General features: G+C 39.5%; 1 protein-coding gene across 2 annotated transcripts; it reads left to right on the forward strand.

Annotated features, from left to right (window-relative positions):
- The first annotated feature begins 5,074 nt into the window (after window positions 1–5,074).
- Window positions 5,075–27,935, forward strand: LOC105187681 (scavenger receptor class B member 1). 2 transcript variants are annotated; one of them, XM_011148633.3, is made up of 11 exons: window positions 5,075–5,446; window positions 9,508–9,621; window positions 14,464–14,555; window positions 14,978–15,138; window positions 15,228–15,372; window positions 18,215–18,415; window positions 22,069–22,229; window positions 22,918–23,201; window positions 23,980–24,098; window positions 25,990–26,115; window positions 26,878–27,168. In XM_011148633.3, exons 2-11 carry the CDS (start codon window positions 9,588–9,590, stop codon window positions 27,166–27,168), a joined length of 1,614 nt encoding a protein of 537 aa, XP_011146935.1. In that variant the 5' UTR covers window positions 5,075–5,446; window positions 9,508–9,587. The 2 variants fall into 2 exon arrangements, with proteins under 2 accessions (XP_011146935.1, XP_025161924.1); XM_025306139.1 differs by lacking the exon at window positions 5,075–5,446 and having other exon boundaries at window positions 9,588–9,621; window positions 26,878–27,935.
- The last annotated feature ends 11 nt before the right edge of the window (window positions 27,936–27,946 follow it).

Consider the following 27,946-nt stretch of genomic DNA (forward strand, 5'->3'; position numbering starts at 1 on the left):
TTAATTTTATGTTATGTTCACGTGGAAACGACATTCGTCTATAAAACAAACAAGACAGGTACAATATCAAGAGAATATCAATAAAGTCCTTTTTCCTCGTAAATTTTTTTCGAAAAGTTCCGTGACCGGTCTCTGACGTTGACCGGTCGGTGGCGGTGGGAAGGGGGGCGGGAAGGGGTGTTCCAACAATCAACGTCAAAACTGACGTCATTATATCGCTAAAAGATTGAATGGGTGCTATCTTTGCGACGGATGATTGATGAATTCGGCTGTCCCGTAATACACTTTCCTTTGAGTCTCCTCCTCCGCCGTTGTTTTGCATTTCTAATTAAGCGCAGTGGCATTTTTATTTTCCCGGGAACGAGTTAGGATTTATTGACAGTCTGGCCTTCTCCGCACGCCTCGATTACGAGTCTGACCTTAGGAGATTAACATAAATGGTAAATCAACAATCGCGAGCAGTGCACAAATGATAATTAGCGAATATATACATTCGCGAAGCATTGTTATTGAAGATACGGGAAGCGAAGTTTTATTCATACGCAATGTAACGATATCGACGACGATCAGAAGAATCACGTCAAATGCCAAATGTCAAGGCGGCCATTCAAATTATAACGTAGGCCAGAGAAAATAATCTAACTATATCCGTTTGGTACAAGTAACGGACCGACCGCGATCAACCGTAGCATATTACAGAGACGGCGAGTCTTGCAAAGTTGCAGGCTGATCCGGCAATTTGTCTCAATCTTTAATGTCGCACGACACGGCGACTTATATATATTCGCGAAACCACCATTTTTCACTAATTCGATAAAATATATACGGTAAGATAAGTACGGTATATTCAGTAAGATAAGTATTCGGGAAATAATCGATATGCCAAGGCGTCTCAAAAGCAGCCTGAGCGTGGCTGCGAAATTAGCGTAGCAAAAGTAAACATATTGGAAGTACTCGCGTACAATAGACTCCGCGAATCTCTTTGTGTTTGAAGAGAAACAACGAAAAATCCAAATCGTTCCGACAAAGGTTCGTATCAAATGAACGCTGAAATCGCTTTAGACTTTTGACTCTCTCGTTGGATCTCGAGGAAGCCTTTCACGCGCGAGGAGAAAGATATCTGAGTACACGAAATTACGCTTGCCACACTTATCGTATCTGTATAACTCATACATCTGTTAGTTAACCGGTCATTATTCGTTGCCATGGAATTGTATTATTTCGCGTGACATCAATAACACGTTTAGAAGCGAATACGATCTCAATATTCCGCTCGATATTGTTGCATAAAAAATTCACACGACTTGCAATACAAAAGAATGATATGCAGATGCAGAATGCATTATGAAACAAGTGCAAAAGGTAAGAGTGACGCGTATAAAAAAGTGTGACGCGTGAATGTACGCACTAATATTAACCGTAGTCGCGGACTTTCGACTTCGATATTTCTTTCAACGTCAACTTGATATCTTTTATTTGAAGCTCATTTCTGCTTTTTTCCGTTGCCCGACTCGAAATTTGGATCCTACCTTCCATCTCAATGTCCCATTTAACGCAGGCTTTCATATTTTAAAGTTCATACCAATTCTCTTTCGATTTCTCTTTCATCTTATTACTTAGAAATAAATTGCGCATTTTCCGCCATATAAAGACGCCGCGTAAGACTTCAGTTTCTATATAAATTAAATTTCTATTGATCTCAATATCCCATTTGGCGCAGAATTTCATATCCTGAAGCCCATACCATTTCTCGTCCGATTTTACATTTCATCTTATTACTTAGAAATAAATTGCGCATTTTCCGCCATATAAAGACGCCGAGTAAGACTTTAATTTCTATATAAATTAAATTTCCATTGACCCTTCAGAATCCACAGATGATAGCTGGACGGTCCAAGTCGAAGATAAGGCTAAACTTTCAACTGGGATTTTGTCTCGCCCCTTTCATGGATTCGCGACATATTCAGCCGTGTCTTTCGCCTCGTGATATTCACGGCCACCGATATTCTTCTACGCGAACCGATGTTCTTTCTCGCGCCGATGACTGATCACTTCTTTCAAACAGCGCTGCATAAAATAGTTTTGTGACGATTTTCGCGCCTCGTAAAAAGGACGACGCGTCTAACAGCGTCAGTCAATTTGTAAGTCAATGGGAATGCTCGCGCGGGTCACTTAGGCGCGTTTCGCATCGCGCTGCCACGAGGAAAAGAAAAGCGCGAGCAGCTCTATCATCCGTCAAGTCCTTCCGTCGCGAATAACGTAAGGATAACCGGTTTTTTGGGCTCTCTGGGACTCCGTCGTCGCCAACCCCGGTTTTTGATGCCACTTAGTGCGTCACTGTCATATCCACGTGTAATGGCGGCATTACCCATCAATCGGTGCGTCATAAGATCGACTTGCTGCATATTCTTGAAGAACAATAGAAGAAAAAGAACAGCATCTCGAAACTGTCTGGCGGAAGAATCTTCTAGTACTTGTTACTAGTACTAGTACTAGGTACTTGGTACTAGTACTAGTAAACCAACGCCGTGCATTACTATGAAAACTACAAACTCCTCGAAAGTCCTCCTGAGAGTCTCACTCACAGAGAGTGGAACTCGCTGCGGCCGCGAAATCACGACGTCACTCTACGTCTGATAGACACATCATACATTTGTTTACTTCAAGTATCTTAAAAAAATATTACATCGAGTTGCCTTGCCCTTGTTGCCTCTGCTATCTCTCTCTCTCTCTCTCTCTCTCTCTCTGTCTCTCTCTCTCTCTCTCTCTCTCTCTCTCTCTCTCTCTCTCTCTCTCTCTCTCTCTCTCTCTCTCTCTCTCTCTCTCCCTCCCTCCCTCCCTCCCTCCCTCCCTCCCTCCCTCCCTCCCTCCCTCCCTCCCTCCCTCTCCTCTCTCTCTCTCTCTCTCTCTCTCTCTCTCTCTTCCTCTCTTCTCCCTCCCCCCATCCCCTCTCTTTCTGCTTTTTCAGACATCGTCGACTTCGCCGAAATTTGCGCATCCCTCGCATCGCTGCAGGATTTTTTTTTTGCGAATCGCTTCTCCCCTCGCGAATCCCCTTTAGCGGTGACGCGACTTCCTCTTAAATTCATTCTGCAATATGCACGAAAGCAATAAACACTCCACGATCTTGTCCGATTAATTTGCCGTCAAAATATTATATCGAGCTGTTTTACCTCTCGTCCCCCTGCTATCTCTCTTCTCCTTGCCCCTTCACTCTCTCTCTCTCTCTTTACTTTTTCAGCGTCGACATCGTCAATTAAGCCGGAATTTGCGCACTGTTGCGGGCTTTTTGTTTATAGCAAATCGCGAAACTCGTCTCGCAGTGACGCAACCTGCTCTTGAATTTATTCAAGACATTTGCAAGAGTAACAAACACCTATTATACGATTAATTTTCCATCACCGCGTCATACGACGCTCAATCTTTAAAAGCGAATCATACCGATCTGCTTGCTATTGATCCCGCGTAAAATCGGCGGTTGATTTGGCAGTGTCCAAAAATGAATTTCGCCTCGGTGTGGCCAACCGGTTGCAATATTGCTCATAACTTTACGTAATTCTGTCACATCTCTCGGATAACCGTTGAAACAATCGAGATAAGTGGTCTTTATCGTTGTGAATATTTTGCCAAGACGTGACTTAAGTTGAAACATGGCAGTAAATATTTATATCGCAAATATTCGTGACAGTAGTCGATAAAGTACGTGACATTTTTTGACTTTTGGACTTTCGTCATAAAATATTCCGTAAGAAACAGCAACTTTCAAAAAACAACAAGAGACTGTGAGAAGTTGCTCACGACTCGGCTCAACAATTGCCGAAGCAACGGACTAAAATTTCGTGTATTTTTCGTGAAAAAATCGCAGTCACGCGAGATATGTACACGGGGCATCTTCACGAGAACGACTTTAACTCGTCTCTTTCGAGACGAATTGGCTGTTCTCCGTAAAGTAATTTGTCTGCGTTGCGGAAAGTATAATTCACGTGGTCTTTCGTGATAAAACTGATATTTTCTCTCGCAGCACCTGGACGTTTGTAACACGCACGACCTTAAAGGAAAAGAAAAACAAGCGGCACATTCGCTCAGCTCGGAATGCAGGCCTCACGTCGTTCTTAACGACTAGTCGAATTTCTTTTTCCTAGTAGTGCCGTTCGGGGATTAACCGTGCGCCCATAGGCAGTTTTGCTTTTTGTTTCTCCTTTTGCGTTGGTCCCTTCGAAAGTAGAAGAAGTTTTGTCCGCAAGGAGACGAGCGTGCTTGACTTTCCTCGTGCGATAACGATAATTCACCGCTACTCAAGATACGCTATGGATTTTCGGGATGTCCAACAGAACCGAATGCAATTTTTGTGTTGTTCCAACTGATAGAAACAAATATTAAGAGAACATGAAAAAATAAGGGAATGCGAGAATAACAGTAAATGCGTATTAATTGTCGAATACCCAGACGAGTCAGAGGAACGATAAATTTGTAGAGGTAAATGGAAGAGGTAAAGAGAAGAGGAACTTGCAACAAATCCAAATTTATTCTCCCGAAAGAAATCTTATTCAAGAGCGAAAAAAGTGATCACGATGCACAAGCGAAACATGCGGAGATACCGCTTACGATTTAATAACGATGATGACCTAACGATAAAGATTACACATCTCTGTTTATCCTTTGGCGACATCAAGGTAATTCAAGTCTCGTAACCTAAGTATCCGAGTGAGCAGTCGTCCTATCATCTGTGTGTGTCGGAAGACGAAGGCTCTCATTAGTCATCGGTAAAATGGCGCGTAAATGCCCGCGGAAAATGCGTTTCCCCGAGCGCTGCACTTTGTTTCGAGACGTACAGTCCAGTTTTTCTAAATGCAAGATGAAGCGCATCCGCCGAGTGCACCGCTAGTCAGCATCGTTTAACCCTCGCACGGCGATGGTTCTGAAGACTCGAATTATCAATGCGTCGCCAGACGAGATGCCTGGAACCGCGCGACTGGTGCAGCCGGAGGCTGCGCTGGAGCGAAGAGGAGGATCGCCCGGTTGGGGGGTTACACTCCAACCGGCGACGGTATAAAGGAGGCCGCACATAGTCTCGTACGCACTGATATGTATAGTTGAGAAAGAGGGAGAGTGTGCCAATAGTAGCAGCATCTTGCCAAAAGGGCACGATCGGCCGGCGCATTCGAGTTCCGTTTGCCCGAAATTTTCGGTACCGTCGGTAGAGTCCCGAAGGTACCGAAGGAGCCGCGCGTTTTCGCTGCCTTACACCGCGTGTGTGGTTTCGTTTGTTCGGATTTCTCGGCTGTCCGTTTTCCAGTTTTTCCATTCGTCCGCGATTGCGCAGCGGTGTGTGAATAAAAGTGACATCGCTCTCGATTTTGACGCGCGAGAACGACGTCGTCGTTCGGGACTCCTCGTTTACAGAATTTCGTCGGCCAAGAGCTATATCCCTCACAGCGAACGACAGGTGCTTAATTTTGTTGAGACACTTGATGTACCGCCGTAATTCCTGAATGAAATTTCTACGATATGCATAATGAGAAAAACAGACCATAATATCAAATGTTTATCTTTGCTTTTTTTTGCTCGTATAGAAGTGCATTTTGTGAATTTTTATACGAGCAGGAAAGAATATATACATATTTATGTGTTTTAATCGTAATGTATAGAAATACGTTACGATTACGTTTGTAAGATAGATTTTATCATGATTGACATTGGTTTACTAAATTTTATTAAGACTCACGATGATATGATATTAGATGTTTCGGTTAATTTTGAGGGATGATGATGAATGGAGACTGCCTCTAAGGATAAAAACGATAGAAAATATTTTGATAGAAACAATTTAAACAGTAAATGATAAATAATAAACAATATCCATTCATCGCCAACCCTCAAAATTAACCGAGACACCTAATAATTTATTGCAATTGTTTGGTTTATTTAGTGCATGTGACTAGGATGTGAGAAGGTCTTTTTTCGAAGAAAATAACTTTAAGAGACTTTCGGAAAAAGTTGTCCTAGCGGATTCTTCACAAATACAGAATTTGTTACGACAAATTAAAAAAAAAAGAAACTAGTTGGCCTTAATTTTTTTTTTAATTTAATTCTCTTATTAGATTTTAGTTAGATTTTATATGTCTAATTTATCATATTATTCAATTGAGCCGAAATTAAATTGCATCGTCCTATTGAAATAAAAAAGGCTTTACAGAAAAATATTTTCGGGTATTACAAATGCAATGATTACGTGCGTTCGATATTGCTCGATTTGCACCACATGCGTTTACATCGAGTCGTGCTTGAAATCGCCTGTATAAAATATGATGGGAATTTTCATCGGAACGCGGCCAATGAGATGGAGAAGTATGTGTGTTCTGTTATTCAGAAATACACACATATTACAGTTATACTTAACCGTTGACAATTGGATGTGCCAGTTAATGAATATGACACCGTCGGCTATTATTTTCTTCTATTATTTTCGGTTATTATATTCTAAGAATAAGAATTTCTTTTATCATAACGAGATTATTGTCTTCCGATCGCTTGGAAGTTTCGGTGTTCGAAAGTAAACTTCGATAGAAAAAGCGAATCGTAGCTGCGCATTGCGTGAGATCAACCTGTTTGACACGTGGAGCCAATTAAAAATCGGCCCCTCTCTACGCTGAAGTAACGCTGAAAAGTTTCGGAAAAACGAAGAGACGTTAGGCGGCTTCGAGAATTTCGTATGAAAATATAAATATTTAAATAGTGACACAACCCGGAGACCGGCAGTCATTCACTAGGTCGAGCGGTAAAATACTTTTGTTCATTAAAATTAGTTTTATTTATAAAGGAGATTGAAATAATCGAACATGGCGACAATCTTGTAATTATAAATTTATGCCAATCGACAGAACTGGTTTTGCAATATGATTATTAATATTAAGCCGTTACGTTTCCTCCTTCTTTTCTTTTTCGTAAGTGACTTTACATGGGCACATTTGCATAAACTTGCCTGTTTCGAAAGGTCTGGACCAGCTTTACCGTTAGCTTTGGCTTGTAACGTGTAAATCAGGCTCTCGACACGGTTCTGTTGGCGCCGATATTTCAGACGTTGTTTTTACACGCTTCCGTGAACTTTCATGAGCACCCTTATCGCTGAAAAACTAATTGCAAGAGTAAGTTCGCGCAATAACGCATTTTGTACGGATATATCATACATTACTGATATAAATCGATCAACTCGCAAAATAGCGATAATTGAAAATCACGCGTTGATAAGCATGCGATGACATTCGTGGTGACATACGTAACACAGACTCTATTGAGATGATGCAAAACAAAATTCTGCAGAAGACCACGGAGAAAGAAAGCGTGTTAGTAATCTCTCTAAGCGTGACACACTTTAATATTTATAACAGCTGACGCATTTACATATTCAAAAATACAAAGGTAGACACGCCGTGACCATATCTGCACAATGTCTACTTATTGTCGCGTAAACAGATATATAGTAAATAACGCGGAACAAGTGCCGTTCCGAGCTATCAGCTTGCAGTTCTACCTCAGACGGTAAACTTATTATCTATTAGCACAATAATAAGATGTATAAAATAGCGAGCGAAATAAATACGAAAAGGAATTTGTCTACGAACAGTATTGATAAACATTAATGTTATAAAGTCACCCGCGCGAACAGACGTCTATGTTGCTAATTATGGATTTAGTTAAACAGATTATCATCTATTCATTCCTAAATTGTTAGATTTTCATATTCAAGATTCACTGCCGGCGGTAGTGATCCTTTATGAGCGAGTTACAATTTGCTGATATTATTAATGGTGCTCCATCTCATTTATCTATTTGATGCGTACTTAGTAAATTATATAATCGCGATCATTAAAATTGCCAATAATCTTCAATGTCGCAGTTTTCAAACGTCGCAGTTTTCACACGCGCATGTTTTTTTCGTCTGATTGAGTAAATTGTATCATTTGCGTCTCGTGCTGTACATAATACTCGTTTCTATCGAAGCTTATCGTATGCAAGGGATGTTAAGTACGTCAATACCGATAAGATTATAGGAAACTTGGCAAAAAGTGAAAAGAAGCATTTTCGAAGAGGCAACGATTGAAAACGTCTTATCTGGTTGCTGCTTAAAAATAAGAAATTAAATACTACGAGAAATATGTGTAAGTTAGATAATGTTGACCTTTCCCGCCGATAATACATAGTCGTATTATGTGCTTCCAAAGTAATGAAAAAGTAGAGCAACTAATTACGTTTGCTTTATTACGCATGTGAAATCTGTACTCAAGGAGATATTGTTGGTAATGAGTTAATTATCAACAATTAGTTGTCTCATTACCGGGCATTGACATTATTAGTAAAACATATATGTCTCTTTTCGTCTCGTAATGTCTTTAAATTTTACAATTTCCTTAAATTATCCACCGCAATCCTGGTGGTATTTGTTTCTATAACTTATTTTATACTTTACTTGTTTTATATTTATATTTTATATTTTATTTTATATTATATTTTATTTTATATTTTACTTTTTATTTTATTTTTTTTATTTTACTTGTTTTATATTTTATGAGCGTAAATTTAAACAAATGTTTATATTTTTCGCGCAATGTACAATTAAAATGTAATGAAGAATTTATAATGATCTTAGTCGTTTCTACACACACACACACACTACGTGTTGTTTACAATTCCCTACTTTTAGATACACTTATTCGAATTTTTATTGTGTGACATTCCACAAATTTTATTTACAATCTGGTGTCGTTACCATCGCAATTAGGTGAATTCTCAAAGTATCGATTTATTTTATAACATTTTGTTTATCGTGCAAAAATATGATTTATATACCATAATCGAAATAGCAATATCTATATTGTCATTTAACGCAATTCTTATCGTGCGATGCATGCGAATCGGTCATTTTTACAATATATTCTCGTCATTACATATGTCTTGTTTTCGAGATAATGTCAATTTAGATGAAAATAGCTGACTGACTACGCGTCAAGTCCCGATATATAATATATCTCCAAGACTTAGCCTCGTAACATAATTCCTCCTCTGGTAAGTCAGCTCGCTGGAGCTGTGGAAAAGTGTCCATGAAGTTTACCGCGATAAGAGATCAAGCTCTCTGTGTGCGACGTGCAAACAAGAGCTAACATGCTAATAGCACTTATAAGCTCGCGGCGACGGCGTTTAACTCTGCAAGGAACCAATGACGCGCGGTCGTATGTCCACGCTTCTCCAGCCGCGGCGAGTCGAACGGGATCGAGACTCGATCTCTTTGATTTATAGTAATTCGTATACAATTCGGATAAATTCTTCGACACAATAATAAACGTGCACGTAACAATGACCGATCCTCACGCGAATATAACTATTCCGAAGCGCGAGGACTTTCGCCGAAAATCGGCGGAAAAGCAGTGTCCCCTTGCTCGAAATTCGTATCGTCGATCTCACAATTATGACAATTCGCGTAATAATCGAATTATTTTGTATTCGGTCCAGGACTTTGCTCGCTTTGCTCGCAGCCGAGGCGGCCAGACGAGGAAAATTGACGATAAAACGAGGCGAATCAGGTCGCAATCATGAAAACTACGCTTACGTTGCAGCAATTTAAGAGTAAGTAATTCCTGTTTTGCGAAATGAAGGCATACGCGTACCTAGTTACAATGATGATTATTGCCTCGGCGTCATTGAAGAGGCACCAAATTTTTTCCAAGTAATATCATATATATATCCGACCGGTATATAATCTCATACTTCATAATTTGCATATATTTTTACGAATACATATACATTTGTATGTATATCCGAGAGACGCAGTAAATGCTAAATTTCTTTAACTTATGCAGCAGCAAGCGAGTTGAATTCATTTCAACTCGTTGAAACGCGTCGCTTATCGAGAGTGAAAAATAACTAAGGCAAGCGCAATCTATCTTAGTAGAACAAGAATCTATTTTAATATATGTTACAAAAAATCAAATTAACGCAGATCGCGTTTTTCGCGAACGTCTTTCACGGCTGAAAGCCGTTTACGTCGCGACGAAAACAATAAAAAGCGGACTTCAGCAACACGAGACGCGTACAATCGTTCGGAAGATGAGAGGAGACGATAAGAGGGAGAGAGGGAGCGATCAATTGTCACAAATCGAATGAGAAAGAGTTTCTTCGAGCAAACGTATAAAGCGACAAAACTTTTTCAATTCTCCTATAACAGCTCATATTTATGACGCGCTATCCTAGGTTCAGGTGGCGAGGGAGATGGAGAGGGCGATCCCCCCCGAAAACTACCTGGCATCTCTCCTGCGGTCACAGCCGGGGGTTTTGCGTGGGCTCTTAAGAGATAAATTCGCGCTGACTAACGCCGCTCCAGTCGTGCGAGTGTGAGTTCGTGCTCGTTACGTGAGATATTACACACGTTAATCACGTTGCTGAGATCGCACTCGCATGGCCAAACAATCCGCGGACAAGCCATTCGACCAAAATTTTTAACTGGCACGTTTTAACAACAATTTCTCCGATAAAGCCTTCGGAGGCGCGACCGCGCCGTCGTAAAAACTCACCCGCTGAATTCCGTCGCCATCGTCGCTAGCACACCTTGAGCCTTGAATTGATTTTTATGGCAGATAATTCCGCACTCGAATTGCCGCACGCCGATTGCACATTTTATTCTTGACGTCACGTCATGCCGATCGTTTGCCGCGATTGAAAGGTTCAGTCGGGCCGATAAAAGGCCGGCTGCGGCCGTTCGGAGACGTTGGTCCTTAAAGAAATGAAATACCTGACTTCGCACGCGATATTCCAATTCATTGCGACGTGCAACGGCTTCAGTCACGTGTGCGGGGTTCAGTCACGATTATATAAAATTCACGGGTAACCGGAGCTGACGTGTTTTCAAGGTTACGTTCTTGAAAGGGCATTAAACTACGGGTCGCGACGTGCCGTCGAGCCTTAAAAGTCTGACCAAGTCAAGGGCACAAACGGGGACCCTTTTTATGCCTGCGCAACGTTCGATAATATACGGCAGGCATCAGCAGTCATCGTTATACGGCCTTTCGTTGTCGATGGTGATGTTGATGGTACTGTCTGTCGAATCGAAGATTTCGAACGAGCGCGCCGACCTCGATTGGTCTCTCTCATTACTCTGTTGTAGATAATCTGGAATTCGAACCAAGGTAAGCCGCTATCTACCACCGAGAGGTCATATCACGGGACGCGTGATCTATACGCCTTGATAGCACCATATCAAGCGATCATATTGCGTGGAAATCACGCGCTGCACCCAGCTGAATTTTAAACACTTCGGATAGCGGAGATCAGCAAAATGCGGCGGAGGGGGGGGGGAGGTATCCGAAGAGAGCTCGTGGGAAGCGCTCGCGAGGAGCGGCGCCGAGTCAAACTTTTGATCCTACTTTCTACCTCGGTGTATCCCACCTCACGCTAATTTAACACTCTCAAGCTGATATCGATAGCTCATTGTATTTGATCGATTTGATTGTATTTAATCCACCGCTTCGCCGAGAGGTGCTCTTGAATCTACGAATCTACGTATGAGCGTAAAAATAGCGCGTTCTCTGCCATTCAAAGGTGCTGCGCCGAGCGCTAATCCGAGCGTGTTGTTTTTGTACGCATAAATGTGCAATCAGAGTGGCTAAAGTTTTTGGTTCTCAATTTTTTCTTCTTCTCTTAGATCATTTAAATAAGATATTAAAAGACGAGACGAGACGATAAAAGAAACTTTAGCCAGTTGCATGCTTAATAAGCGCGTAAAAATAACATATTTTTTGCAGCGTAAGTGAGACCTCAGTTTGTATGTAAATGAAATCTTCATTGGTTCTCTAGGATCTATTAGACAGTTCAGATCGAAAATATGGCCAGAACCTCGATTCGGGATGTCTGAAAGATTTACCCTACGAATTACGAATTTGATTCATTCCTGTTCCAGACTGATCGTCGGAGAATCAGGAGAAGTTTCGTTCGCATGTCATACATCAGTTTTTTTTTCTTGTACCGTGAAAACGTCTCTATCTCGAAAGTACTCTTCGATTGTTGACTGAATGAAGACGATTGTATTGAAATATAAGCGCGCGATTAATTTTATGCGACGATAAGACGTCGAGGATACACATGAGACCGGCGGCAGACGGTTTCTTTTTCTTCGAAAGAGATATTTCAAAATTTGTTCTATCACGTTTATACTATAATATTTGTACTATTATTTCTCTTTCTCTCTCTCTCTCTCTCTCTCTCTCTCTCTCTCTCTCTGTCTCTCTCTCTCTCTTTGTTTTTCGCTATAAATAACAATTCCTTCGAAACTATACTCGACGAGATGCGTGTATCCTTATTCCGATGAAGATGTATTTTCTGAACATTTGGAAAGTCTCTCTTCCTAGCGATTGCGAAGTTTCCATTGCAAATTTTAGGCAGGCGCACTTCAGCTTAGTCATCTTCGTTCGGTGACTCGCAAGTTAGGCAGGATGAGCCGTGCGCAGGAGGACAACATCTCAAAGTTCAAGGAGCGCGTTGCGTAGGGTTTTCAAGTGTAAATCAGAAATACGTGTTTTTAAAACGCGCTTCTTAGAAGGATAAGAATGAAAGGATGTTTGCGGTAGGCCGTGCTCGCGAGTGCGACCCTGCGGATAGATGATTTCCAAGGATTCTCGTTGTTTGATAGACACAATATGTCCTCGCGGGTATAGCGTTCTTCCGCTATTATTTAACAGCCGGCGGTCATATCTCACTGGACGTTTTGCAATAGCGCGAGTTCAATTCTTGCAACTACCTGACTCGCGACCTAGTCGTCGGTTATCTTGAGCGCGGGAAGGTCATCGTCGTGTGAAGTAAACAAATCGCCTTTGCACAAGACGACTACGATGTCCGGATTCCGAATACAATTTCCGCTTCAGTTAAGTTATTCGCGTGGGAACAGGCGCAGTCGAAGTCGAAGGTGAATGACAGGCGGGCGCAAACGTGCCGAAAAGTATTTCGCTTTGCATCGCGCGACAAGAAGCGCAAGGTGTGCTAAACGCAGCTGCGACGCAGAGACGTTCAATATTTTTCTTCAGGACCCTCGTTTTCGAGCGCCGGCTCGTACGTGCTAATGTACCTGCGCTCGAAATGTCCATTATGTCGCCGGTTATTTAGCCGAGGAATTAGGAGGAGCTATTAATTGACGTTGAGTGCTTCTGTTTGTCTTGCGATTTAGCGGAGTCTCAATATTTAAGAGATAAAAGTGAGACGCCGAGCGGACACACACACACACATTTCAAGCGTCTGAACGAAGTCACACGTCGCACACTGGTCGTACGTTTCGTGCGTTGGGCATACCGATAATTTTCACCTGTTCACATGCTTATCTATCGAGACCGCCGCTCTCGGAATTTGATTGAAGATCCTCGGACGAGCCAAAATCCGCTCGCTTTCGAGTCGCGTCGTTCGCCGACACGTGTTTTAACATCTTAAATTATTCCGGAGTTATCTCACACATTCGTTCACACGTAATGAGATTCGCAATCGAGATGATGAATATAGCCCACTGGAATCTGTTAAGCTTAAGAATATAAATCTGCGACACGATCTCGCACATGGATCGGTTAGTCAGAAAACGTGCATCGCCGAATAAATAAATATGCGCAACTACGAATAAATAAATGCGAGCGTCGCTTTAGTGATCGATCCTTTCTTCTTTTCGAGAAAACGAGGAAGCGACTACAAATGATTTATAATTGTACGACGTCGGGTACAATGAACATGTCGAGCTGTAAAAATAATTAATAACACTCACATTGACACAAAGTGACACGTTCGACACATTTTGATACGAGACATGAGCACACGATAATTGACGTAGTCGCGCTCATATTGTTATCGTGATTTCATCGTAATTTTTTGCATGCCGTACATGTCCGACAAATGTCACCTCCGCGTAGACACTTTTACGCGTCTTATGAATTTCTTTGGCTCGTACATTCTTAAGCGTGTTATTTTACCGTTCACAATGTTGCGCTGAACAACAGGCATGTTGTTTCAGAAGCGGACAAGAAGCACGGAAGCCACGAAAGGCCTATTGCGCACGAATATATACACGGAAGAAAGAGCTCGGCTCGTGTGACTAATTTTCTATTGCCCGGGAGCATCGAGTGGAAAAAAAATCAGATTGTACGAGCCGAAAATTGCGCGTAGGAGATTCCTGCTCGGTTCGTACCTCTATTCTCAATTATCTCAGCTGATTTTTTACCGAAGCGAATGTTTAAACGGACGTTTTCGTTCGCGTTAACAGAGATGTCGTATCTTGTCACTGAGTTTTCGTCCCCATTCTGTCACACGAGCTGAGATTTTGAGATTCCGTGGGCGAAAGCACCGATTAATTCACATTGTTGAATTAGCTGGACATTTCTTCGCGTTCTCTGTGTAGTGCGCCATTCCTTTCGTCAAAGAAAATCCCGCTCCTTCTGCTTTCAGAATGCATCATCTCGTTTATAGCGGGCATCATGTGCACTTCCTTGGCTTACGTGATCTATATCGTCGATCCTATAAAAATAATAATGGAATATGTAAGTGTCCATGCATTACGAAAGATACGCGCGCGCGAAAAGAACGGTTCGGTAGACCTCTTGGAGAACATCGATTAAAGAAAATTTTCTAGTTTGAGGAAACGAATTTATTCTTGTCCTTTAAAAGCACAGTTCTCCCAGACGAAATGTAGCAAAGTGATAAATAAGAGAGAAATAGCAAAAGTGCGATAACCTGTGCGAAATTTATCTCAGGAAATTTATCTGAAAACAGCATGCATCGTCCGTGATACTTCGCGGTATCGCATTGTTCTCGAACGCACAAAGTTTTAACGCCAACTTATAGTAGTTTGTCGCGATGCGAGACAACTCGCAAACTGCCAAGTGGCGGTTTAGAAGTATGTAAAAAAGTCAAATTGAGACTGAAGAGTGAAAAATATAGCGAGCTTATGGTATATTTGCAGAATATAGAAATGAGACCAAACTCGTTCCTCTTCAGGATATGGCAGAAACCGCCTGTCGATATTTACATAAATGTATATATATTTAACATCACTAACCCGGTGGAGTTTTTAAGTGGCAAGGAGAAGCTGAAAGTTCAAGAGATCGGCCCGTATGTCTATCAGTAAGCATGTCTCACTTATTTCATAATATACTTGATCAGCAATTTCTAGTCTGTCAAAACAATGCAGACACGTGCGTTCAATTTTTCAGAGAAATCCTCGAGAATAATAATGTTACATTTAACGACAATGGCACCATGACCTTCATACCTAAGCGGACGGTAGTCTTTATTCCTGAATTGTCAATTAATGACCCGAAGAAGGACTTCGTTAAGATCCCGAATGTACCCTTCTTGGTAAGGAAAAGTCCGTTCTCTTTTTTTCATCGGCAGTAATAATCTTTCCTGATGAATTACACTGTCTGAGTTTTTGCTTCTGCATTCTTGTATTAATCAGAGACATCGCAGAGACAGCCACGTATGAGTAAAAAGAGCATGGCATTGGAATATTGTTTTTATTATAATATAAAAACTTGATTAAATATCAATTTCACATTATTAGCTCGACTCGATTTAGAATAATAATTTACTTCCTTATTTCAAAGCATACATGTTAGATCGATTCAATTTAGAATAATAACTGACTTTCTTATTTTAGAGCATATGCGTTTCTCTTTTGAAGAAGCTCGTAACTGATATCTATTATTTGATTACGTTATGCAGTGATAATGATATAACTTATAAAATTGATACCGCCCTTAAAATTTATGTTTACGTTTACGATATAGCGTAATGTCCATTAACAGTTGTGTCAAAACATTGCAATAAACTCTGTACAACATTCCGAGAATTATAAATACATTATTGATATAAATCAGCTTATACAAATCGGTATAATTGGTAACAGTAAGTGATTGTTTCAGTATAATTTAATAAAAATTCCGGAAGATCAGACACCATTATCATTATCATACATGGGCGTGTTTAAAAAGGGAAAATTAAAAGTATAAGGAACACGTTACTAACACCGTCATGAAATACTTGAGCAGTTAGATCGAAGAACGTAACCTTGCAGTTGTACGAGACAAGTGCAGTATTATGAAATATCTAATTTGCATAGATCATTAAATGTCGCGTAAACACATTTGCATATTTAATCTCAAGTCTCCAAAGGTCGTAAGAAGAAAGAAATCATCCTCCTCCTCGTATTTCGTCTTGTCAAGAATATTATAAATTACAATATGTGTGTTACGGTTGGTTCGCAGTTGCGAGTGTTTCATAAAGTTAGTTAATTAGAGATATATATGATCCTTGGGCGACTTTATTTATATAAAATAATTGAGCGACTTTATCTATGATTGAGAGAATTTTCCTCAATTATAGTACGCTTCAGATTATGGAAAGATCGCGATCGAATTGAAAACACAATATATAATTTCCATCAACTTTGTTGCAAATTACAACAAAACATATCGCAGATTTTGTAATGATGGCAAAATCGATGGCGATTATTCATTACTCGATTATCTCTTTTTAGATATGCAATGTTATTTTTTAACAGAAGTCCCGAGAAACGTGAATAATTAATAATCCTTTCAGGTGAATTCTTTTTTAGTCTTCTGCAGTTAATACTGACTCATTACTAAGAAATAACTAGTTTAAGTGCCCTAAAACGATTATTTATTGAAATAACTTTGTTACTATGTACATATTTCTTATATCTCGCGATAGGATGGTATTAAAACATAATAAGTGCACTTCCACAAGTGCTGGGAATATATTATCTGTCTTTTTTTTCGAAATACGAAAAGCAATACGTTAATTGATTTCTATGTACGAGCTACTTGAATGATGTAACTTTCCCGCGTAATAATCTTCGTTATTGAAAGTACGATTTTATCATATCATACGTACGCACAAATAAAAATAATATTAATATTTTTTCGCGAAATGGATATCGCTTATCTTAGTGTACACCAAAAGCACATCGTCTCGTATTTTTTTTATTCCGCGGGAAAGTTACATCATTCGGGTAGCTCGTACATAGAAATCAATTAACGTATTGCTTTTCGTATTTCGAAAAAAAAGACAGATAATATATTCCCAGCACTTGTGGAAGTGCATTTATTATGTTTTAATACCATCCTATCGCGAGATATAAGAAATATGCACATAGTAACAAAGTTATTTCAATAAATAATCGTTTCAGGGCACTTAAACTAGTTATTTCTTAGTAATGAGTCAGTATTAACTGCAGAAGACTAAAAAAGAATTCACCTGAAAGGATTATTAATTATTCACGTTTCTCGGAACATCTGTCTTTATTTAATCGTGAAAACAGTGATATCCCGAAGCGATCGATTATTTTATTTGAAATCTTTGAACAGTCATGCAGATTCTTTTAAAAATAAAATGTAACAGAGATGTTTATCCGAGCCGTTTTTGTTGTCGCAGGAGGAGGAATCTCAGGAGAGGAATTAATGATTAAATGTGAAAATTTGTACATTTCAGGCTCGAAGGGCTTTCATTGAGCATTTTATCAAGTAATTATAGACTGAATAATATTTTACGCAACGGTTACGAATGTGAGATTTATTGCATCTTGCGCAACTGAACCTCTAGCGTTTCAATTGACGTAAAGATCAAGCATACTCCGTGTTTTATTCCTTGAGGTTACATTGTAATAATATCCACATTGTTTTCATTCGCTGATTATTCACGGCATAAATGATAAGTAGAATTTATTGTAAAATGTAAAAAATAGCGAATAAAAAAAAGGAACAACTAGTTTTTTAATTGTACCTGCCGGCAGTGTCATTGAGAAATGTCGTAATCACGGGACATATGATCGCTACGTAATTATTAGATAATGGGCAAAGCAGCAAAAAGTTGTTTTTACACCCTCGTGATTAAAGAATGCAGAAGGCAAAATACAATTCTAAACAGGCGAGCAGGACATACGCAACATACGTAACTTCGCATGCCTCGTGTGCTGATTCATGTACGGAATTGTTTACAAGTTTCTTAAGTACAATACAGTAGAAGAAACATATAAAAAAGGGTAATACGAGATGTATATTAAATGTACGGATGGTACTTTAGAATAGATAATACTTTAGAAGTACTTTAGAATAGATTTTTTTGAACGAAATGATTTGCAAGCGAAATAAATATTAAATTCTATTTCGATTCGACGCAGGGTGTTTCGTCCGCTTTGCATAACGCCGGATTCCTAGTGAACTATCCCGTGATACAACTGGCGAACATGATGAATGCGAAACCTTTCCTCAACATATCAGTGTACGATTATCTGTGGGGTTACGAGGACTCACTGGTGGCACTGGTCAGCGGGATTGTGCCGAATTTCATCAATTTCCGGAAATTCGGTCTTTTGGATAGGGTGAGTTGAGCAGCATATCTCTATCTCTCTTCGTTGTTAGCGTGAACATAACGTAGACGTATAAAAGTCGACAAATATTGCTAACGGACGGATTGCAAATCCGTCAGATTTTATCAGACGCCATATCTGTCTTTTACGTATTTGCCTTTCAACTTCTTTAATATAAAATAATTTTTAAATTCTTATATTCTTTAAATTATTTACATTCTTTAAATTCTTATAAATATGCAATTGCATTTATATAACTGCTATTTATATAATTGCAATTTGCATTTATGTTAAAAAAGAAGTGATTTGCTTAATTAAAAATACATGATATTTTAGGCGATCGTAAATAAAACACAAGGATCTTTTCTTTCCATTTTACTTTTTTCACTAGACTAAATTAATAATTATATCGCTAACTATTTGCATATGTACAAAAATTGCCCTTCTCTGGCATAATTTAAGATAAGATGTTAATTTTCTATTTAAAAAGCAAGCAGAAATATAAAGAGATATAAAGAGAGTGCGCACGCTTAATAAATGAATAAATAAATACGTAAAGTCTACTAAACGATCTTCGGGACTCTTAGGAAAGAATTAAGATTCATAATCTTCATATCATATTATTTTCTATGTTTCTTATTAGTTGAGGAAATTAAATAATTTAAGAGAGACAGACAGCAGTTCGATACGCACAATTACCCAATGGCGAGACAGCGTTTTACTGCTCGTTTAACCAGTTAGAGCGTACTAGTGAACGAGACAAATTCACAATGACCTAGTTTTTAAGGAAAAACGAGGCGGTAAATCGCCAGGGTATACAAAATTACACCGTTCCTTGGCGGAACCAGGTGCAAGAGATGCAACTATACCGAATTGCGCGTTTATTTATTTGCATCGCAATCGCTTTAAGGCAAAACCGCTCTATAGCCAAAAGTGCACAAAGACTGAGACTTTCAAGTTGAGATCAGGGGAGAAGGGAAAGGAGGTGTTCTCCATTTAGATCCACATTACAAGCATACCGACGCATAATTATCCGCGCGAGAGACTAGCAATCTTTTATCATTTTTAACACTATGCCGTCCGGTGACACCACGTTGGTGTCATGTGAAAATTTTCACACAAATGCCGGTGACACAAATGACGTTGGTGTCACGGCGTGCAAAGCTATCGGACAAATACCGAGATATTGAGATATTGATATTAGACATTGATATTGAGATTAGTAAAACAAGACGTTTTACGATTTCTCAAAAAACTCCGGCGACCGGTAGGATTTATACGAGACTTACCGGCGCCAGACAAAAGAATCTTGGTCTCACGTGCGGGCATCAAAGTGTTAATTTAGAGTCTAAGCGCCGATCTTACGCACGATGTTTCATTCTCTGATCGTTATTATGTATAACTATTTTGTTTCTTGAACGGGGAAAACAGCGAAATAATCACGGTCGATCTGTTGTGACGTGAGTATTTATTTTAGTACTTCCCGAACGTACATCACGAAAATCTATTTCTGTACATCTATTTTTGTACTCGAGATTCCTCAGCGTTTCCTGATTTTGTTTGTATAGAAAGAAAAATCAAATAGACGATAGTCATCCACTCGACGTGACGCTGAGAGTTCGAATAGCCTGCTCGTTGAGAGGAACGAAAGGCGACGTATCCGTCGAGTGTAAATCACAAATATACGCACCGAACAGCAGAGAGCTGCAATCATCTCCGAACGTTGACTTCATACCACGGTTATTAACGAATCACGGTTAGTCGTACCTCGTCGAAGGTTGCAAAAAAGATCTAGGGTGTACGGTGAAATGGAACCGGTTTCCCAATATGTGCGCGTTGGCCTTCGTGAGTGACGTCATGCCTTAAGTCCTGAGCCTTTTTTGTTTCTATAATAATACGATATGTTCGGATTGTCGAGGTGATGGAACAAGTCCTCTCGGTCGAGTCAAAATCAATCGGGAATTCACTTCATTGATTAAATAATGCCTGTTTTAATGAAAGAGAGAGAGAGAGAGAGAGAGAGAGAGAGAGAGAAAGAGAGAGAGAGAGAGAGAGAGAGAAAGGCACGTGAACATAAACCCACGCAAACACATCTTGCCACATTGATCTATCCGGTAGAGATGTGCGAATCAAAAATTTTTATGTCGAATCGAATCGAATCTCATTTTTTAAATTCGAATTTGAACCGAATCGAATCTATGAAATTTCACTCGAATTCAAATCGAATCAAATCATTAAAAAATTTAACATGACTATTAAACATGCAAATAACGATGGAAGATTTTAATATGAAAGGAAATATTGATATTGTAATATCGTCTTAAAGTAAAATATATACTTAAATATTTAAAGTAATTTATAATCAAGTTATTAATTATTAATTATTAATATATAATTAAATATTAATTATAAGAGTTAAGGATTCAAACATACAGGCCCAGGTGGCCCGTTTTACAGCTGGTGCACGCAAACGATAATGTATTTTCCAATTCGCACATCTCTACTATCCGGTTTTTCCTTTGTAATTCGAATTCGCTCATGAATCTGAATCTGTTATGGCAGTCCAGACTTGAGTCCGAATGAACCGGATTATCCAAACAGTTTTAAGCCTTCAGATCGAAATCGATCGTGGATATCCGGATTGTTAGATGTCCAAACACTTCAGGATCCTAATCTTCATCCTCGGACGAGGTCGTTTTTTGAGATTTTAGTGCCACGAATTCGGAACAGGTCGGTGTGTTCGCGATTCCCCTCACATTTCCTCTATATGAGCTAGTTATATGCAGACACGATTTTATAATTCATGGCGCAAGCCTGATCCCAATTACGTGGCAATGTACGAGCAAATGGAACACTGCCGCATATTCGCGTGCCCCCGAGCCGCCGTCGCTTTTCGCAATTATCACGCGAGTCGCGCTGATCCTTTCACTATTTATACACGCTCGTTTCAGAGAGTTCACGAGGTTAACGTTAACGACTCTCAGTGCCGCACGGTCTCGAGGGACACGCGCCAAACGATTTCCGCACATACTTTCCTCCCGTAGCATTGGCAAACATTCAAAGAGCGTGTCTCATTCTTTGAGAGAACAACCGTCCTTTACTCGCGAACTCGGAAGATGTTGCGCGCATCAACAGCATCGTCCTATCCAAGCAGATCATAAAATCACGGTGGCATCAAAATAACGAGAAAATGACCGAATCACGATGAAAAGAGGAATTTTCCTCATCATTTTGACGTCATCGTGAATTTCTGTTCCGCCTGAGTAAAGAGAATCGTTGCAACATTTATATTGTTGATAACATACAATATGTGAATTATATTGGTGACATGGACGATTTATCGCAGTAGTCGACGATAAATTTCAACGACAGTTTCTTCGGTACTCTGAGACCCGTTAAAATGGTCCTTAGAACGCTTAATATATCACTCGAAACTCACGTCACGTGAGACACTCACATCACTGAATTTAGAGTTAGATCTAAGTTTTTCTCTGTCGGGAATATTGTCGGGATCTAAGGAAATCGCGGACATTCTTTCGACAAAGAGATCGCGCGGCTCTAATCGATCGCTGGGAAGGTCGGGCGAACGAAAGAGGCGAGGATCGGAACACGCAGCCAGTTTCGCGTGAAAATTCGCTAATCGCTATCCGCGTCTGTCTGTTCAGATGTACGACGAAGGGGAGAACATGGTGACGTTGCAGTTGCGGAAGAACGACGACATGAGGAACGAGAAAGGAAGATATCTCAGCATCGACAAGTACAACGGCAGTCCTGGATTGGCGCAATGGGGATACGTCGACACGCTGGACAACGAGACGCTAAAAGAGTAAGAACCTTTCGCATCCGGAGAGACAGTCCCAAAAGCCGGGGAAGGCCGAAAGGCTCGTCTCCGTGATTCGAATGAAATTTTACGTCATGCCTCTTGTCCGCGCGTAAAAATAGATTTAACGGCGAAGCGAGCGTCGGCGAAGCGTTCTTTCCGTAGGTGCTAAGTGACATTTCCGAGGGCATCATAAAAATCCGTTGCAAGCTTCATCAGAAATTAAACAGCGCGTTAAATTGAGGCAGCATCGATGGCGTGGGTCGTGAACGAGCGGCGCAAACAAAACCGGGCAAGTCAAATATCGCTGCGGGAAGTACCGGGATGCCGGCACATTCGTCAAAAGTTACTACGTCATTTTCGCGATGTCATGCGTCTGTAATTGCGATCAAACATACCGCTGACCTGTCTGTTTGTCTTTACCTGATAAATAGCGTTATATTTTGCACGTAATGGCGTTATATTTTGATTGGAAGAGCATTTATTCAGCTTGCTTCTTTTTTCTTTCTTATTTTCTCCCCCTTCATAACTCATTTCCGCGCTGAACGGAAAAGAGAGAAAATCACACGAAGCTTTCGAATCAACGTTAAGGCGAGGTCTTATCAGGTCCTTCTTCGTTGATCGTATGCGTTTCATCTGACGTTTTTGCACTTTCTTGCCGCTACCAACGCCTCTTTCATTCTGGACTTTGTAGAAATACAGCCTGCAACACCCTTCAAGGCGCCACGGAGGGCATCATATTTCCGTCGCATTTGGACAAGAATGCCACTTTCAGAGTCTTTAGGAAAATGTTTTGCCGACCGTTACCGATCACCTTCCAAAAAGAGGTCTGGACGAAGTACGGTCTGCCGGGGTATTACTACGTTCTCGCGGACAACTTCGCCGATCCGCCCGAGCAGAATCCGGACAACGAGTGTTATTGCCGCAAGAAAGCTTGTCTGAAGAGAGGACTATCCGACTTAACGCCGTGTACCTACAGTATGTATCCCGATAACCGACGCGACGATTTCACAAATACCACGATTGTAATTTCAATCGCATTTTCGCGGAATTGCATTGAAATCGAGATACCGCGTAATAAAACATTCTCTCGTGAGCTGTGAGATTTGCGAGAACTAATAAAACTTAACGCACGATTTCAAGTAACTCGCCATGGAAATAAAGCTTAGGCAAGAACATACTTTGTATTAATGTCGCGAAAAAGAATGAAAAAGTGCTTAACGACTCTTGACGCGACGATAACGTGAGACGGCCATGATTCGGGCGCACCTTTACCCTCGTAACATTATATCGATAAGATCTTCATTTGAATAATCAATCATTAGGAAATCATTGAATATTTATACATGCAAACATATCATCAGACATCAACACGATTGACTTATCCGAAGGTGAGGTGTCCAATGCAAGATGTCAAAAACTTGTTCCTATTGTTTTTTTTTTCTGTACAATTCTGTAAAATTGATAGGTATAATCCTGCGATACTCAAAGCTTAACAAATCTAATATCTCGGCTCGTGCCGCTATAACGTGCCGCTGTCATGTCGACGTGAATTTATGCGGACGTCTCACTTCCGCAGGTCACTTTCGCAGGTCACTTCCGCCTTGATATTCATTGTGAATCCACGCTAATGTCGATATCCATAAACGCAACGTGTTTATTCGCGGCCTCAGAAAAATAATAAAAGAGCAAAAGGAGAAACATAATCGTAACAAAGTTAATAAATTAATCGGTTTCTCTTTCTTTTTTTTCTTAGATATCCCAATGGCAGTATCGCTTCCTCATTTCCTTAACGCTGACCCGAGCTTGCTGGAGGATATAGAGGGTCTTAATCCAGATGAGGAGAAGCACATGTCTTACGCAATAGTGCAATCGGTAAGCAATCAGTCAGGTATTAGCGGATGGAAAGAATCTGCGAAACGTTCAGGCTACTCTTGGCGGAATTTAACATTAAGAAAATGCTTTTGCGCCACGCAACTGCGTTTCATGTCGGTCTCTCCATTTTGAAGAGACGAATTATTTGAATAGCGCAACGAGTCTTGACTTTACAACAAGTCTTTGACGTTACAACTTGTTTACATACATCTATGTTACTTCTGGCGATAAACATTTTAACGGGATGTGATATAATTTCATCATGGATAAGATATGTGCTCTCTCGACTATTCACGATAAACATACACGAAGTATGCTGATCGAACTTATTCGCATACTCACGCGGTTAGAATTCGATATTACGCATGATGAATTATTCAGTCGCGATATCATTTCTTTATGTTATGCGGACAAAGAGCACATTTACACACACATACAAATTGTATACCGGTTACTTAATAGCACGTGCATATTTCCTAACGTTTTTACGGCAGTCGTATAACAGTCTCAATGATGTGAGGAAAATGTCGATTCAGTAAATTATCCAAAGATGCAAGAACGAGCATTTAAATCGCCGTAAATTGAAATTGAAATACTTCAATCCGTATATTAACATTTTATGAGTGTTTGTCATATATTGTGCGCGTTTCTGTTATGCAACGCGCACAATTATTTACGCTGGGAAAAATTAACGATCGTATATTTTTCTCAATACACTCTCAGCTTAACCCTTTAACGCCTACTGGTAACTATAGTTACTAGAAACGCATTTAAGAGTTCATAACTTGGTCAAAAAAGGAGATATTTTCGTTTTCCTTGCACCATTGTAAAGGTGGTTCTTCTTCTTCTAAGAAATGGTATATAATAGATTGTATGTAGATTCGGTTTAATCTGTTTTTAGCTCAGTTTTAATGATAACATGTTTCGTCAAATTCCAAGTAGGCATAGTTAGCATTGTTACTGACATCTAGAGGTGTACTATAAATGAATAGATTGGTATCTGTTATAATTTTATTTGGAAGCTTTCTCAGATGCAAAAGGTGAAATTAAAAGAATACAGAAATTCAAAATGGCGAATCCAATATGGTGGATACGAAAATCAAGAAATCAATCTATTTTCGTGAAACCTAGTGACCTATAATTTTTTATGCGGCGAAAAATGAAGGAACGATTGACTATCTAAATAGTGATCTATAAGATATTCTTCTGAAATGGTAAACTTGACGCTCTGAATGATAAACTTCACTCACAAATATAATAAAGTTTCAGCTCAAAAATGTCAAGCTGACTATCAGAGTTATGTCGTATAGATTACCCTTCATTTTTTTCTGTATAGGTCGCTCATTTCGTATGTGCTTTTAGGATCCAAGTCATATTTACCAATAGACAAAAAACGAACAGTAAAAAAAAACCAACATAAAATTCTGATATTTTTTTTGATTATCGCTACTTACAGTCTCAGTTCAAAAAAACTCAAATTTTATTCTTAAAACACTTATAAAACAGTCGGGCATTAAAGGGTTAATAAAACAATCGACAAGACAAAGACTTAGCGCTCCATTTGGAACGATGGAAATCTCCTTTCCGGAATCTCAAATGCACATAATCGGGCGATATCTTCCAAGAGAAGAAAAGAACAGCCGAACGGAAAACGCATAACTGAACTGGCCAGTGAGCACGAAGTGCGATAATGAAATTCTCGACCATGAAGTGAAATTTTTCATTGCGAAATGAAATGATTATCTCGCATTTAACTTTTGATAAAATCTGACATCTTACTGCTCGACACTTCTTTTACACGTCCGCTTACAAATATGAAGAAGAAATTGCAGTTTTAAATAAACAGCCGCTTCGCATTATTTCGCGATTCATTTCCACGATGTGTTTACAGACAATCGGTATACCCTTAAACGTGCACTCGAGGATACAGACGAACCTGATAATGCATCATACCCACTACAATTCCAAAATCTTTCCTTTTAACGACATGGCGATACCGTTGTTCTGGTTCGACATGGTAAGTAAAGTTGCGCGCACTCCGCTGTCGCAAGCTGTTGGTAAAAATCTCGCCCTGTGTGAAATCTATTCTGATTACCCTGTCTTTTCGCTTTCTCTAATCGGCTTTTTTACTCTCGTTAACTGCAATCTGCGAAACAACGCATCGCCCGATGTTTCCATGAGAAAACGCTATCGCGGAATTCGGAATAACGTTACATCAAACTATATGGCCGGAATGTATTCTTACTACATTATGACTGAGCAGTTATGACTAAGCGGTAAACGAACGATTTTCTCATTGCATTTCAATCGATTCATTTTGTTCGACACCGCCAACTTGCGGTATTATATCTCAACTGCGTCTAAGTATCTGGTCAGTCAAAATGATCGGTTTGGCTCAATTTATTATCTTCTTCAACGGTAAGTCAATTTCTTGAATAAAAGTCAAATATGAATGCTACCGAAATTGACGAAGGATTGTAGATAATAACAAGGATCACTTGGTTCATAAATAATGTTTTTATTGTCAATGAATTCAATCAGTGAATTAGATCAGTATTAGCATGAATCGATTTCAACGATTGGAATTAAAATTAAACCGATTCTGTTCGAGTAAGTTTGCTTTAATTTTTAGTGATAGTCAATAATTACCGGCAAAATTATAAGATAAATTAAACCGAATTTTTTAATTGACATAATACACACATGGGGAAAAAGAGGTTTTCTCTGTTTTATTTGCATATGATCGATCAGTGAGTAACAAGTAAACATTTTTTTTTAGTTTGTTCCATCAGTGTCGACCTATTTTATCTTCATGTTGAGATTGATAAACCAAATATTACCAGCCGCACAAACAGTGCTGATTTATTTACTTGGTATCATCGGGATGGTGACAACAGTATGGTCGTTTGGTCGTTTCTTGAGGCTCCTCAATCAGCAATGGAGAAAAAAGCAGGAGGTGCTGAACGTCGACTTCGATATAAAAATACCTTTGTATAACGGCCAACAAGCTTCGATCACTGTCTTACCGACAATCAAGAAGACAATCACGTCAACAGAAATATTTAGTTAGTTTAGGCGCCGTAGTGAATATTTTACGTACAGGCGCAATAACGCGTATTAACGAAATACGAAAGATCATCGAGGTGCACTAATTTCTCCTTATTGTCTGCGCATGCGACAGATTCACATTCTAAGACAAACGGTTAATTCTTAGAGTATAGAGATCGATCGAAGTCGATATTGCTGTACGCGTCGTAGACCCAACGCTAGTCGTCATGATGCCTCATTTTCATGCTTTATAATGTTAACAAATGAAGATGCTTAAAGAACTCACAGTGAGAAAAGTCGCAATTATATATTGTGTAAACTCCACACGATCGCAGAATGGGGTATAATCGTCGGAATATATCAAGAAGCCAATTTAGACAATGTGTGTATGTGTATGATTACAGGTTGCGCAAACACATAATATACTTCAACTACATTTTCTGAATATTTTCTAGTTTTAAGAGCGATATATGTTTTAAACAACTTGGAAAATGTAGACCTGCTCTCTCCAACATTTTTACCCGGAGATGTAATCTTTCGGTTAACTTTTAAGTATATCATTGGATAGGAATATTATCTGGCAAAGTTTTGTATAAAAGGTATATTTAGGCTAGTTAAAGATGACAATCTAAATGTAGAAATGTTGTAATTATAATTTATGTAATTTAATCATCTAACATTCGTACGTAAATTTTTGGTTTCACGAGAATAAGATATGTATTGTTTTTATCATTGATGTTAAAATTTATACCATGCAAGGATGAAAAATTAACATAATTTATTAATTATTACGGCTCAAA

Source organism: Harpegnathos saltator, unplaced genomic scaffold (assembly GCF_003227715.2).
Source record: "Harpegnathos saltator strain DR-91 unplaced genomic scaffold, Hsal_v8.6 scaffold122, whole genome shotgun sequence".
Lineage (NCBI taxonomy): Eukaryota > Metazoa > Arthropoda > Insecta > Hymenoptera > Formicidae > Harpegnathos > Harpegnathos saltator.

What these genes read in the sequence shown, in the direction of transcription:
- LOC105187681 (XM_011148633.3), top strand. Translation starts at nt 9,588, where the DNA reads ATGAAAACTACGCTTACGTTGCAGCAATTTAAGA. An exon ending in TCCCGAATGTACCCTTCTTG is followed by an intron (nt 15,373 to 18,214) that starts GTAAGGAAAAGT and finishes GATTCGACGCAG; the next exon opens with GGTGTTTCGTCCGCTTTGCA. An exon ending in CGTTGTTCTGGTTCGACATG is followed by an intron (nt 26,116 to 26,877) that starts GTAAGTAAAGTT and finishes ATTTTTTTTTAG; the next exon opens with TTTGTTCCATCAGTGTCGAC.